The 13,081-nt window shown below is 41.1% G+C and overlaps 1 protein-coding gene across 2 annotated transcripts in view; it reads left to right on the top strand.

The window, feature by feature from the left end:
- Window positions 1-291: 291 nt before the first annotated feature.
- fsd1 (fibronectin type III and SPRY domain containing 1) overlaps window positions 292-13,081 on the top strand; it is a 48,159-nt gene continuing 35,369 nt past the window's right edge. Inside the window, exons 1-2 of one of the 2 annotated variants that reach the window (XM_043720950.2) lie at window positions 292-456; window positions 7,240-7,335. In XM_043720950.2, coding sequence (XP_043576885.2) covers window positions 439-456; window positions 7,240-7,335 — 114 coding nt within the window. In that variant the 5' untranslated portion in view covers window positions 292-438. Of the gene's footprint in view, window positions 457-7,161; window positions 7,336-13,081 lie in introns of both variants that reach the window. The other variant, XM_087976123.1, reaches the window with a different exon arrangement.

The raw sequence follows: 13,081 nt of genomic DNA, 5'->3' as shown, positions 1-13,081 counted from the left end.
TGTTTAAATGTGTTTTATTTTAACAGGAGCAGGAACATATAAACAGGAACATATCAAGAGGGACTGCTGTCTTTAATACTATCAAACATTATTTAGCTCTAACATAGTTTAACTCTGGGATTAGTAACCCAGGAGAATCTAATTTGTGAAGCTTTGAGGGATAGAGATGGTTCCGGCTTTGTGGAGGTGGTATGGTTAAAGTCCATCGGGATCTCCTACAAATCCCACAATCCGCTGTAGTGTACGCTGCTGTTGCGCAGAGCTGGTGCTGTTTAACGGCAGGCCCGTTCTCCTCCCCCTCGGTAGCTGTGACTGTGCTTTGTTCGGGCTTTTAAAGACGAGGGAGGGGAAACTAAGTCAGCGCAATGTCAGTGCAGTCAGCCTGTTTTTAAAGAAACGGAAAGGATTTTGTTTCCTCTCTCAGCTCTACATTCCGCAATGGCAGATCACAGTAAGGTAACAGAGAGACAATGTCACACCTACAATGAATGGTTCAACCTGCAACGCGAGCTGGTCATTTCAGCATGGGCAACGGGGGAGGGGAGGGAAGGGAAGGGAGATTCTAGGCAACCAGTTTGAATTTTCATATTGTAACGCAGATGAATTTCAAAGCATTTTGATAGTCTATGGCTTAACGTATGCAGGCTAATTGAATTGTCAGAACTAGGCATAAATAGAGACATGATAAGGAAAAATGAACTAGTATTTTATAACGAAAATGGGAGGGGTGATTGTGGTTTTGTTGTTCCAATGTAAACTGTTTTACGCACGGATTAGTTGCTGGGATATTGCAGGTGTGATGTCTGCATTGTCCATATTCAGAATATATTGTGTCCTTTATTTTATTTGAATTATACGTGGGATTTTGTACTTAAATTGGTTTATTTTTATTTTAACCCAGTTAAATAGTGAGTTGTATCTTGCTGCTTGTGTTTGTAGGCCTGTGTCATTATTATGTTGACTCAGCGTCAATATAGAACAGAATTTTAAACTTTGATCAGGTTGCAGAATGAATTTGTAAAACTTGAAAGACTGGTACAGAGTACTAAAATGGCTGAGGATGTGTGGGCTTCAGCACTGGTGGTTGGGTGTATCACTACCTCTGTCAATTTGGTGAGATTTTTAAAATGGAATATTTCTGTAATGGGGTGCAGAACTTGGAGATGTTTGAATGTTGTTGTCCTTTTCCAAAATTTTAAATTAGTTATTTGCACCACTTTGGATATGTGGACAATATTTGTAGAATATACAAAGGAAAATACATTGGTACAAGTTCCAGATTGTGTGAGCAATTTCTAAGCCTAAACTGAACCTCATTACAGTTTATAGCAGGACTGTTGTCATTTGTATCCATGAGGCCAGTGCTGTTAACTTTGATACAACCTCGCTGAGTGACAGATTAACCAGTATTGAGGGGCAGTTTTCTAACACTGTTTCCTTGTTGGACGTTGCCAGGGTTAGAGGATTTGAGCTAGAGGGAGAGGCTCAATAGCTGCTTTCCCTGCAGTGTCAGAGGCTGCGGGGTGACCTTTTATAGAGGTTTTTAAAGTAATGACTGGCATGGATCGGCTAAGTAGACAAGGTCTTTTCCCTGGTGTGGGGAAACCAGAACTAGAGGGCATAGATTTAGGGTGAGAGGGGAAAAATTTAAGAGACCTAAGGGGCAACTGTTTTATGCTGAGGGTGGTGCATGTATGGAATGAGCTGCCAGAGGAAGTGGTAGAGGCTAGTACAATTACAGCATTTAAAAGGCATCTGGATGGGTATATGAATAGGAAAGAGTTTAGAGGGATATGGGCCAAGTGCTAGCAAAATGGGACTAGATTAGGGTCTGTTTTCCCTGGAGCGTCTGAGGCTGAGGGATGACCTTATAGAGATTGACAAAATCATGAGGGGCATGGAATAGGATAAATAGACAAAATCTTATCCCTGGGATGGGGATGTCCAGAATTGGAGGGCATTGGTTTAGGGTGAGAGGGGAAAGATGTAACAGGGATCTAAGGTGCAACATTTTTCATGTTTGGACTAAGCTGCCAGAGGAGGTGGTAGAGGCTGATACAATTACAGCATTTAAAAGGCATCTGGATGAGTATATGAATGGGAAGGGTTTAGAGGGATATGGGCCAAGTGCTGGCAAATGGGACTAGATTAGGGTCTGTTTCCATGCTGTACATGTCTATGACTGCTGCTGCTCACCCATCCCCACATGCACATGGTGTATCAGAGGGAGACGTGGCTAAATCCCACTAGTGACAATCTGAATTTTGGGCAGCATTGAAGAGAGGCAGGGAGAGATTTAAGCAGTTATTCTGGGGGAAAAAAAGCAGCACGGTATAAAATAAGGTGTTGGCCTGGAGTGCAGAACAGGTACAGAAGTTGTTTGTTGCTTCGCAGAATGTGTGATTAACCTCTCCCCAGATTCTGATAGCACATTGAATAGGTCTAACATTCTTACCTTAGGCTGCCAGCATTTGAAGGTTTTGTTAAGTGAATGAACACAGGGTGGCCACTAAGCCTGGGACTGTGCTCACAGTACAACAGTCTCAGTATTTGCATAGTGGCAACATGAGCGAATAAGGATTGTAATTAGCTCAGCATGGAAATTCTTGTACTCTGAAGCATTGCTTTGCACTTTGCTTTCATTTTTCAAACTTGGACTGAATCACTCCTGTCACTGGGTTTTCTGAATTGCATGAGTAAACCTGAAGTTACCATATAACTAGTACAGCACCTCAAGCCCAGTACATGTCCCATGTAACATAGAAGTCTCTAAGAAATATTCTGCAGATTATTTTTCTGTCTTCCCTTTCATCCTCTAATAATATGTCAGATTGCAAAGGCACCTTCTAGCTCAAGTGGTCGTTCTCTGTAACTGTAGACCATAGATTAGCTATGGTGATGTTATTGGATATGTAGTGCAAAAGCATATGGAAACTTATGGAATGTTCTGGGACTTGTTTATGTTATTTTCCCAGCCTTCAATATCATTGTATCTCTGCCCAATGATGGAAAACAGGAGAATTGTTGTGATATACTGCATGTGAACAGACCAACTGCAGAGACCTTCATTAAAATGAGAATATCTGTCATTTTACAGGATTTTTTTTAAAAAAGTCTTCTGCAGGAGAATGGAGAAAAGGAGAATTCTTTTGAGGCATTAATCTCTGGAACCTTGCCTGAGGTGGGGGTCATTGAATATGTTTAAGGCAGACATAGATTTTTGACAAACAAGGGAGTCAATCTAACAAGTAGAGATGGGAATTGTTTTATTTATCCATTTGAGGGATGTGGGCATCGCTAGTCAGGCCAGCATTTATTGTCCATCTGTAATTGGCCTTGGGAAGATGATTAGGAGAAAGTGAGGACTGCAGATGCTGGAGATCAGAGCTGAAAAATGTGTTGCTGGAAAAGCGCAGCAGATCAGGCAGCATCAAAGGAGGAGGAGAATCGACGTTTCGGGCATAAGCCCTTCTTCAGGAGATGGTAGGATGATGGCAAGCTGCCATCTTGAATCACTGCAGTCCATTTGGTGTAGGCACACTTATGAGGGGATGAAGCTCTAGGATCCAATGACCCCAAAGGAACAGTGGCCTATTTCCAAATCAGGAGGCTGAGTGGCTGGAACAGAAACTTGCAAGTGGTGTTTCCATGTATTTGCAGCCCATGTCCTTCAAGATGGTAATGGTTGCAAGTTTTGAAGCTGCTGTCTAAGGAGCCTCGGTGAATTTCCGCACTAAATCTTCGAGGTGGAATGCACTGCTGCTACTGAACGTCACTGATTAAATGACAGGCTCCACATTCATAACTAACCATCCAGGCAGCTTTGTCCTGGTTGGTGTCAAGCTTCTTGAATGTTGGAGCTGCACCCATCCAAGCAAATATGGTGTATTCCATTACACTCCTGAAAAATGTCTTGTAGAGAGTAGATAAATTTTTAAGGAGTCTGGGCATCAGTTACTCACTGGAGCGCAGCCTCTGATCTGTCTTTGTAGCGATGTTATTTATGTGGTTTGACCATTTTCTGAACAATGGCAACTCTTAGGATGTTGGTAGAGGGGAATTGTGTGATTGTAATGCCACTGAACATTGAGGAGCTGTGGTTGGATTTTCTCTTGGAGATGGTCATTTTCTGGCGCCTGGTGCAAATATAAATTTGAGGCCACAATCTGGTCAGCCACAATCTTATAGTGGATTGATTGACCAACTCTTGTTCCTAGTTCATATGGAGAGCAAAAGGAAAGAATAGTCCCTAGGAAGTGAAGGAAGACAGGAGATTGCAGAAAGGAGGCTGGGAAGGCTGTGGAGGGGACATAGTTTAAAGCAAAACCTGTGTGCATGGAGAATAGGAGATGTAGATGCAACATCACCACTTAATGCAGGTTGGTGTATCTCGCGTGAGAGTAACATTTGGTGTTTAAAAAAAAATGTTACTGGGAAAAATGAATAAAATATTCAACTAAATGCACATTTGCCCTGCAATTTGATGGATACATGGACTAGTGTGCAGAAATAATTTAAGGTTCCATTAAGTACATGTTGTCTAACATCTGTCCATCTCTGCTTAGAAGGGAGGAAGAGCGAGCTAGGCGAAAGAGAGGACTAGAGATACTGGAGATTAGAGTCGAGAGTGTGGTGTTGGAAAGGCACAGCAGGTCAGGCCGCAACTGAGGAGCATGAAAATCGACATTTTGGGCAAAAGCCCTTTATCAGCAAATGTTGTGCCTTCCTGATGAAGGGCTTTTGCCCGAAACATCGATTTTACTGCTCCTCGGATGCTGCCTGACCTGTTGTACTTTTCCAGGAAGATCAAGTTGCTGCGTCTATGTGGTGCATGACTAAGACCATCATGCTCTAAGTGCATTTAGTGCCCAACTGGCAAATAAGGATTTCTGGCACTGCTGGAATTTCACTACTCGTATCTGACATGAATGGCAGAAAATGTTGAGATTCTAGGCTTTAATCCTTAGAAAGCTTGGGCTCATTTTGAGGGGAGTTGACTGAACTATATTGCATAGAGGTGAATTACTGATGGATACGCTTGTGATGAGGGTGTTCTTGTAGTGCAGTGTGTAGTATCTCTGATTCTCAGCCAGAAGCCCTGGGTCCAGATCGTACCTCAGAACTTGATGGACAAGGAAGGTGTGTTTATAATGCAGTCAAGGTTAGTGGTGCTGGAAAAGCACAGTAGGTCAGGCAGCATCCGAGGAGCAGGAAAATCGACGTTTTGGGCAAAAGCCCTTCAAGAATTACCTGATCGTTCATAATGAAGGGCTTTTGCCTGTAGTGTTGATTATTGATTTTAATTTTTTTTTATCTTTCCCTGGTCCTCGGATGCTGCCTGACCTGCTGTGCTTTTCCAGCATCACTCTAATCTAGACTCTGATCTCCAGCATCTGCAGTCCTCACTTTCGCTGTGTTCATAATGCAGCCAATCAGGTTAGGTGTTAACCTTCCAACAGTCCAATGGCAGGCAGTAACAGCAGGAGAGATTCCTGCTTAATTATGAAATGGAATGAAAATTGGTAGTGTCTGTACCCCATTGTTCCAGACTAAAATATACATTTAAAAGTGTATGTTGCCGTAGCAACTCTGACTTCCTTTGTGAACGGTAATATAGCACCACCTCACTGGAAGGGAAGCAAAAGAAATTTCAAATTTTATAGTCACTCCATATATAATGGCCTCCACTATAGTGAGCAACAATTTGTAGAATTCCAAACGTAAAGTTCAATAGTAGAACTAAAATAATTACTGCTGTAAAATAGAATCTAATATGTCAAAAAGCATCTAATGTAAGCAATTGCTTTGGTATGTATGGTGTTGTACAGCAGTACTGTATAAGCCTCTACTAAGGATTTTTTAAAAAATCTTATGTACTCCACTCCAAATCCAGGCCTGACAAACCAACTTAAACACTTCTGTTGACTAGCAGAGTACTGTACAGTATGGAACATCAACTGATTCAGTGCCCCAGCTGTTCGGTGGTTCAACATACTCTCTGCTGTCACCAGCACCGATTATTGAGCAGACCCAGTGTATGGATTATACGGTTGCCAGTTCCACTGAGATTAAGGCTATTAACTTGAGCATCAGCACAAGGAAATGGCTTGCTTAAGCATTGGGAGTGAAATAGAGTAAAATTTTCCAGAGCCAGGAGAAGCCAACAAAGTACAAACAAGACTGGTATTTGGACATCTGCACAACTTGCAGCCAAAGCTGCATGTTTTAAACAAATTGTCATTAATGCAGGAAAATATAGCAGCAAATTTGTTCACAATCGGATCCCACAGACAGCATTAAGATAGATCACTAGTAAACTGTTTTAGTGATAGGTGTTGGCAGCAATATTGGAACTCTGCTCTTTTTTGAATCGTCTAGTGAGAATCTATTTGAAGTCTCCTGAACAATGGCATTTTGAGTAATTATGATGCTGTACTCCCATAGCAGTTATGTACACAAATCCCTAGAGTGCTGTTATATCCTGTGACCTGACTCAGGTAACAGTGCGACCACTGATCCAAAGTTAATGCCTGTAGATCATTCTCTTGGGTGTTTGGGTGACAGCTGGTTCTATCTCAGATACCTATGTATAAACAAGACAGATGTAAGCAGCTTACATTGTAGAGTGTTGCCTGGTAGTAAATTAGCAAATCAGAGTGTAATATGGGTCATGTTCTTTTCTGTAACTGGTCAACACTGAAATAAAAATCTATTAAACCTGACCTTAATGGTGCAGCATTTTGATAATTCTAATAGTGGAAACATGGAAATGTTTTGAAGCCTAAGCAATTACTGTATCAGAATTTGTAACCCAGTCAATATAGTAGGAAGTGTACAAGACAGTGGTGGATAACATGCAATTGAACTTTCCTGTATGTCATGCAGCTGTTTGGATTTTGTTGCAGCCAGCAATCCAATAATGTTTGTGTTATTAGCAGTGTACTGTTTGTCATAGCATCTCACCAGATTCCTCAGTATTAACACATTTGACTTTGTGGTAACATAATTATGTTACCCAGAATTGTTGCTTGCTATAATAAAAGTTTTACAGTCTGTCATCTGGTAATATATTAAGAAATATGCAAAACTGAGTGAAAAATCAATTTGTAAACTTTGTTTCATGCAATGTTAAACCCACCTTTTTTATTCTGATTCTTGTAGATACTTGAGTTTTAATTAGAGAAAAATAATACTGTGGTAATGTCCAACTCTGTTCCTGCTCCTCTGAACTTTCCTCAGGAGACTTTGAAGAGGATTATTACTACCCTGGCTGTGAAGAATGAAGAGGTCCAGAACTTCGTCTTTGTGCTAAAACAAACCCTGAAGAATGTTGAGGTAATGCTTGTTACTATCTAATTTACAATATGCAAACGCCTACCAGACTGGCAATCTGTTGTACTCTTTGTTTTTTTTTGATGATAATCCTCACTGGCAAGGGCAGCATTTGTTGTCCATCCCTAATTTCTCTTGGACTGCACTGGTATGCCACTGCAATTTCATCTGGTGCAGGGGAACTCATAACACTGTTGAGAAGGAAGTTCCAGGTTTTTGACTAAGTGACAGTGAAGGAATAATGATTAAAGTTCCAAGTCAGGATGATGTGGAGCTTGAAGGGGAACTTGAAGGTGGTGGTGGTCTTATATTCAACAAAAGACTGAGCATTTAAAGTAAATAATAGATGTTTGAGAGGATTTAAGTTGTATCTCATTACTGGGTAGTTTAATGACCAGTTGCTTTCTTTTCCAATTTGCCTTCCTTGCCTTTTTTTCTCTTCCTCTGCGCACCTGTCTCCTTGAGCCCTGAAGGTGCTAATTTGTGTTGAAATCCATAATCGGATCCAGACTGGCACTTGAAGTGTGCAATGATTTGAGGGTAATGATTAATCTGTCAATTGAGCCCTGTCTATTCCAAAACTAACCGGATTTATGCACTCTAAATATCATAAGCCATTCATAAGACCTTGCTCTTTTTTATTTTGTGTGAACTGTCTCCTCTTGTGAGAAAGTCTAAAACTAGGGCTCATAAATATAAGGCAGAAGTCAGGACTGCAGATGCTGGAAATCAGAGTCTAGATTAATGGTGCTGGAAAAGCACAGCAGGTCAGGCAGCATCCAAGGAGCAGGAAAATCAATGTTTCGGGCAAAAGCCCTTCATCAGGAATGAAGCTCCTTCATTCCTCCTTCGCTCCTTCATTCCTCCTTCACTCCTGATGAAGGGCTTTTGCCCGAAATGTTGATTTTCCTGCCCTTCATAAACATAAGATGATTGCAAAGAAATCAGTTGGGGAATTCAGGAGAATGATTTAAAAAAAAAATTCGGAGGGAAGTGCTGTTTTTGTTTCTCCCCAGAAGTAGAAATGCACAATTGTGTGACCTTCCCACCACCAAAATCAATGTGACATTTTTTCTCCTTTCTTTCTAAACTAGTAACCACCACTAGTTAGGCACCCATGTAGCCAATTGAATATTTACAAAGCAAAGCCCATTATAGGGATTACAAACCATCAAAGGTGAAGGGGAGGGGGAGAGCTGGTATGGAGAGCAGGAAGGGACTAAATCTAAGTGGAGTTGGAGGGTGAAATAAAGCATTGCATCTCCCACTGTGCCCACCTCTCTCTCTAAAGATATTGAGAGCATTGGTGGGCATGGCATGCTCCTTCTCTAAGGACACTCGGACATGAACATAACTATGGCCAATTGGCACGGGAGTACTGTTTACCCAATGATTACATTTTCGATATATGCAGAACTCGTTAGTACATAAGATAACAGCCTAGACGCCTTTTTCACAGGAAGCTAGCTTAGTGCATGAAAACGAGAAGATCAAAGAAGATGCTGATAGAGTTAGACAAAGCAGATTGATAAAACACTTACGCTGACTGGGGCTAGTTGAACTAAGTAGCCTGTTTCTCTGCTGTTATTTTGATGAGGGGGTTTGTCCTACAGAGGGCTGCCTTGTGTGACAAGCTACAGCCTGAAGTAAAATTACTGACCTTCAAACCTGTGGAGTTTGCTTTTGGCTTGCAGCCAGCTGCAAAGGAGTCCAATCCATAAGCATGGGACTTGGTATAATGTAAAAACAGCTTTTACTTTTCTATTCCACAAGGGCCAACAGGGAGATGGGCTACAAATCACCCTTTCACTTAGGGAGCGCAAACAGCATGTTTTGCACTGAGCTGCATGAATGAGCTTGATCCTTGTCCTAAACTGCTATATATGATGGAGCACTCCTGGTGCTCCATTATCAGTCTCTGGATGATAACAGTTGGGTAATGGAGAATTGTCTTGTTACCTGCTGTTCATCATCATTAGTACTGGCCTGTTGTTGGAACACTGGATAAGGACCGGATTAGAATCTACTATTCTGCTCACCGATTAGTCTGGCAGCCTTGCAGATCTGGCTCATACATGTCAAAAGTCACATGGATAAGGCATGGGAGAAGCCCTGGAGAATAGAATTGTACCCGAGAGAAAGATGATATAGTGGCAAGAGGCTTCAGGATAGCTTCCAAATGTTTGTCATGTCTTGTACTGTTATTGCCCTGACTGAAGCATACAGGATCTGGCTGAAACTTATCTGGATTCAGCTGGTCAGCATATCTCAAGATATTAAAGCTGAAATCAAATACTGTAATTTTTATTTTAAAAATCACAGCGCCTTCAGAAGAGAAAGGAAGAATGTTTAGAAAATCATTGCAAATTTAATTGAAATTCACATTCGAGCAAGCATGTTGTGTTCCCTGCTTATTCTAACATGGGGATTGAGTGGATTAACGACTCTGATCCCAGGCAGAATGACGAACGCTAATGTTGCTGAATTTCAAGCTTCATGTGCCTACTGGTGTCGGGCCTTGATTCTGTCCCCATGAGACCAGTAAGGTGCAAGTAGTATTCATATTATAAAAATATAAGCAACATTAAATTGACAGGTGCTGGAATGATCCTGCCATCTGTCAGAAAATTCCAACAAAAGCTTTTTTTTTAATTAAAGCACGTCAACTTTAACCATGTAAAGGTTGGTCTCACCAGTCCTGTCTCTAGTTATAGTCTCCAGTCTGTGCAAAGTTACCTGATCTTACCTGGGCATTTGTCTGCTATAATTTACTTTTTGTTCTAACTCGACCTTTGGCCAATATCAGTCCTAAAGAGGGCTTTTCCAGCCTTGCACAATATCCTCATATTGTACTGAAGGAATTTTTGCAAAAACTCTTACAGATTTATAGTTTGATATGAGTCTGTTCAACAGCTTCAGCTGACGTAGTATAACTGGCTCGATACCACGAGAAATGGATCTGGACTTCTGGTTGTTATCAAGGCAATAGGGGACAGTATGGACAAATATGTTAAAAACTGAAAATCAGCAATGGTCCAGTTAAAAAGAGGAGGTGGCTTGAAGGGTTTAATGGCTGACTCCCACTCGTTTCCTCTGACCTCTTGCAGCCAGTAGCTACTGTTGCGACTTGAGCTACTCCTTGTCTTCCATTTGCGGAGTAACTGATGAATTTCTCTGGATCATGCACCCCAGACTTTGGCATGAGGCTTGAACCCATAATCACCTGACTCTGTGTTAAGAACTAACTTGATGTGAGAGAAATGGGCAAATATTTCAAGGTATTATTAGCTTCCCGAGTCTGTCCATTTCATGTTTGCTATCCTCTGTGTAAAAGTAATTATATTATTTATACATTTTCCTTCTAAGCTTAAGCCATGTCCATTGATCCTAAACCTTTTTGGTAATCAATATTATTGAACTCAATCTATCCGTTCTCTTGAGAAGTTTGATTTATCTAACACGTTCACAGTGTAAAACAGGTAATAATCTCTACACCCTCTTCTAGCTCAGGCACCCTCTTTTTTTTTTTCCTCCTCACTGACCCCAAAACTTTAATATCCATATTGTAGCATGGTAACCAGAACTGTATAGATTCCTTCAGCTAAGGCCTTACCCATTCTGTTTTGCAGAATCCTTGTAACCTCTTGGATTTCACACTCTATCCCTTTAGTTATAGATTTGGTTGTCTGTACTGTAATGTTGCTGCACTCTGCGCTGTTCGCTTTGTTGAGTGGCTTCTGACTTGTACTATATAGTTCAGAGCAAGTTAATTTAATAACCCTACTGTTTGTTTTTCCTTCTCCATTCTTGTTATCTTGGTTTATTCACAACAAGTGCCACTTATCATTCACCGAACCTCACTATTATATCTCAGTCTTTTGAAATGACTAAGAAATGTTTGGAGGGATATGGACCAAGAGCAGGCAGGTGGGACCATTTTAGCTTGGGATTATGGTCGGCATGCACTGGTTGGATGGAAGGGTCTGTTTTTGTACTGTATGACTCTCTATAATATATGTAAGTACTCGGCTGTGGTGGTGCCTTTTGAGAGAGAAAACCAGTCAACATTTCAAAATCATGATCTTTCATTGTCATAACTTTAAATGCTAACTCTGTTTTTCTCTACAGATGATACCAGACCTGTTAATCATTTCCAGCAATTTTGGCTTTCATTTCAGATTTCCAGCTTCCACAATTTTTAAATTATTTTTGTGTCTGATCCTGCTTCTGTATTTGTTGTGTCTGTTGTACTGCTGCCTGAAGTCCCTGCCCTACTCTTCAGTTTAGTGTCGTTTTGAAATTAGGTACATTTCCTCCAAATTGTAGATTGTGAATGGAAATGGCCCAATATTGACCTTACACCTTGGCCACCCAGGGCAATACGATTCAGTTCACAAAAATCTACTTTTTGATATGATTGAATGGGAACATTCCCATAGGTATTGGAGAATTTGTATGGAGAGATCCAGGGGTACTTTAAAATCCCTCTTGAAACACCCAAGCGCAGTGCCTTTGGCAGTGAAGCAAGCCATCAGATGGAATGTTAGCCAACATTTATTTCTTAAGGTTCTGGTGTGGTGCTTGAGCTTTCTGTCTTTGTGCTACCAAATGAGCTAAATTGGCACTTTAGAATATACATTTGAATATGCATTTCCACCAGTCAAACAGAGCAATTGGAATATTTGATCCTTTTTGCCTTTTTTGGCAATCTGACTTCCTTGAATACAAAAAAGAGTAGGCCACTCAACTCTTTGAGCCTGCTCCGTCATTCAATAAGATCACGGCTGATCTGACTTTAATCTCATCTCCACATTCCTGCCCACGCCCAAAATTCTTTCAACCCCTTGGTCATCAATAATCTATCGACCTCAGCCTTAAAAAATATTTTAATATTCTGCGTCCGCTGCAGAAGGGACTTATAACCCTCTGAGAGAAAATGTTTCCTCATCTCTGTCTTAAATGTGTGCCCCTTTTAAACTATGACCCCAAGAGGAAACACCATTTAGACATTAGCGAGCTTTGAGAAGATTTGTAGCCCAGGTTGAAATTCTGGATGTAGGTTTGCTGGATGAGCTGGAAGGTTTGTTTTCAGACGTTTCATCACCATACTAGGTTACATCGTCAGTGAACATTCCAGATGAAGCTTCATCCGGAGTCTCACTGATGTTACCTAATATGGTGATGAAACATCTGAAAATGAACTTTCCAGCTCAGCAAGCAAACCTACATCCGGAACCATTTAGACATTCCCATCCACCCCCACCCCATTAAGTCTCCTTGGAAACATACAAGGTCCTATGAGTCACTTTTGACTCTACTGAACACTATAGGATACAGATGTAGCCAGTCTAGCCTTTCCTGATAAGACAGTCCACTCTTCCCAGGTGTTAGTTTCACAAACACCTTGGCTTCCAATATGTTAATGTCCTTCTGTAAATACAGTGACCAGTACTGTACACAGTACCCCACATGCAGTCTCACCAATGTCTTGTATAACTTTGAAGATAACCTCCCTATCTTTGCATTCACTCCCCCCCCCCCCCCCCCGCAATAAAGCATAACATTTTGTTAACTTTCGTGATTACTTGCTATATCTGCATACTTACCTGCTGCATCGTTGTAATGTACTGGGGCATCCAGATCTCCCTGCAACCGCTCATCATTTAGATAATATGATTTTGATTTTTATTCTTTATGCCAAAATTGGCAATTCCATAGCTTGCCACATCATACTCCATTTGCCAGATCT

Source organism: Chiloscyllium plagiosum, unplaced genomic scaffold, assembly GCF_037043375.1.
Source record: "Chiloscyllium plagiosum isolate Xiang-an unplaced genomic scaffold, Cpla_swu_hap1 HiC_scaffold_28, whole genome shotgun sequence".
Taxonomy (NCBI): domain Eukaryota; kingdom Metazoa; phylum Chordata; class Chondrichthyes; order Orectolobiformes; family Hemiscylliidae; genus Chiloscyllium; species Chiloscyllium plagiosum.
The sequence above is the reverse complement of the archived record's forward strand: the minus strand, read 5'-3'. Positions and strand labels throughout refer to the sequence as shown.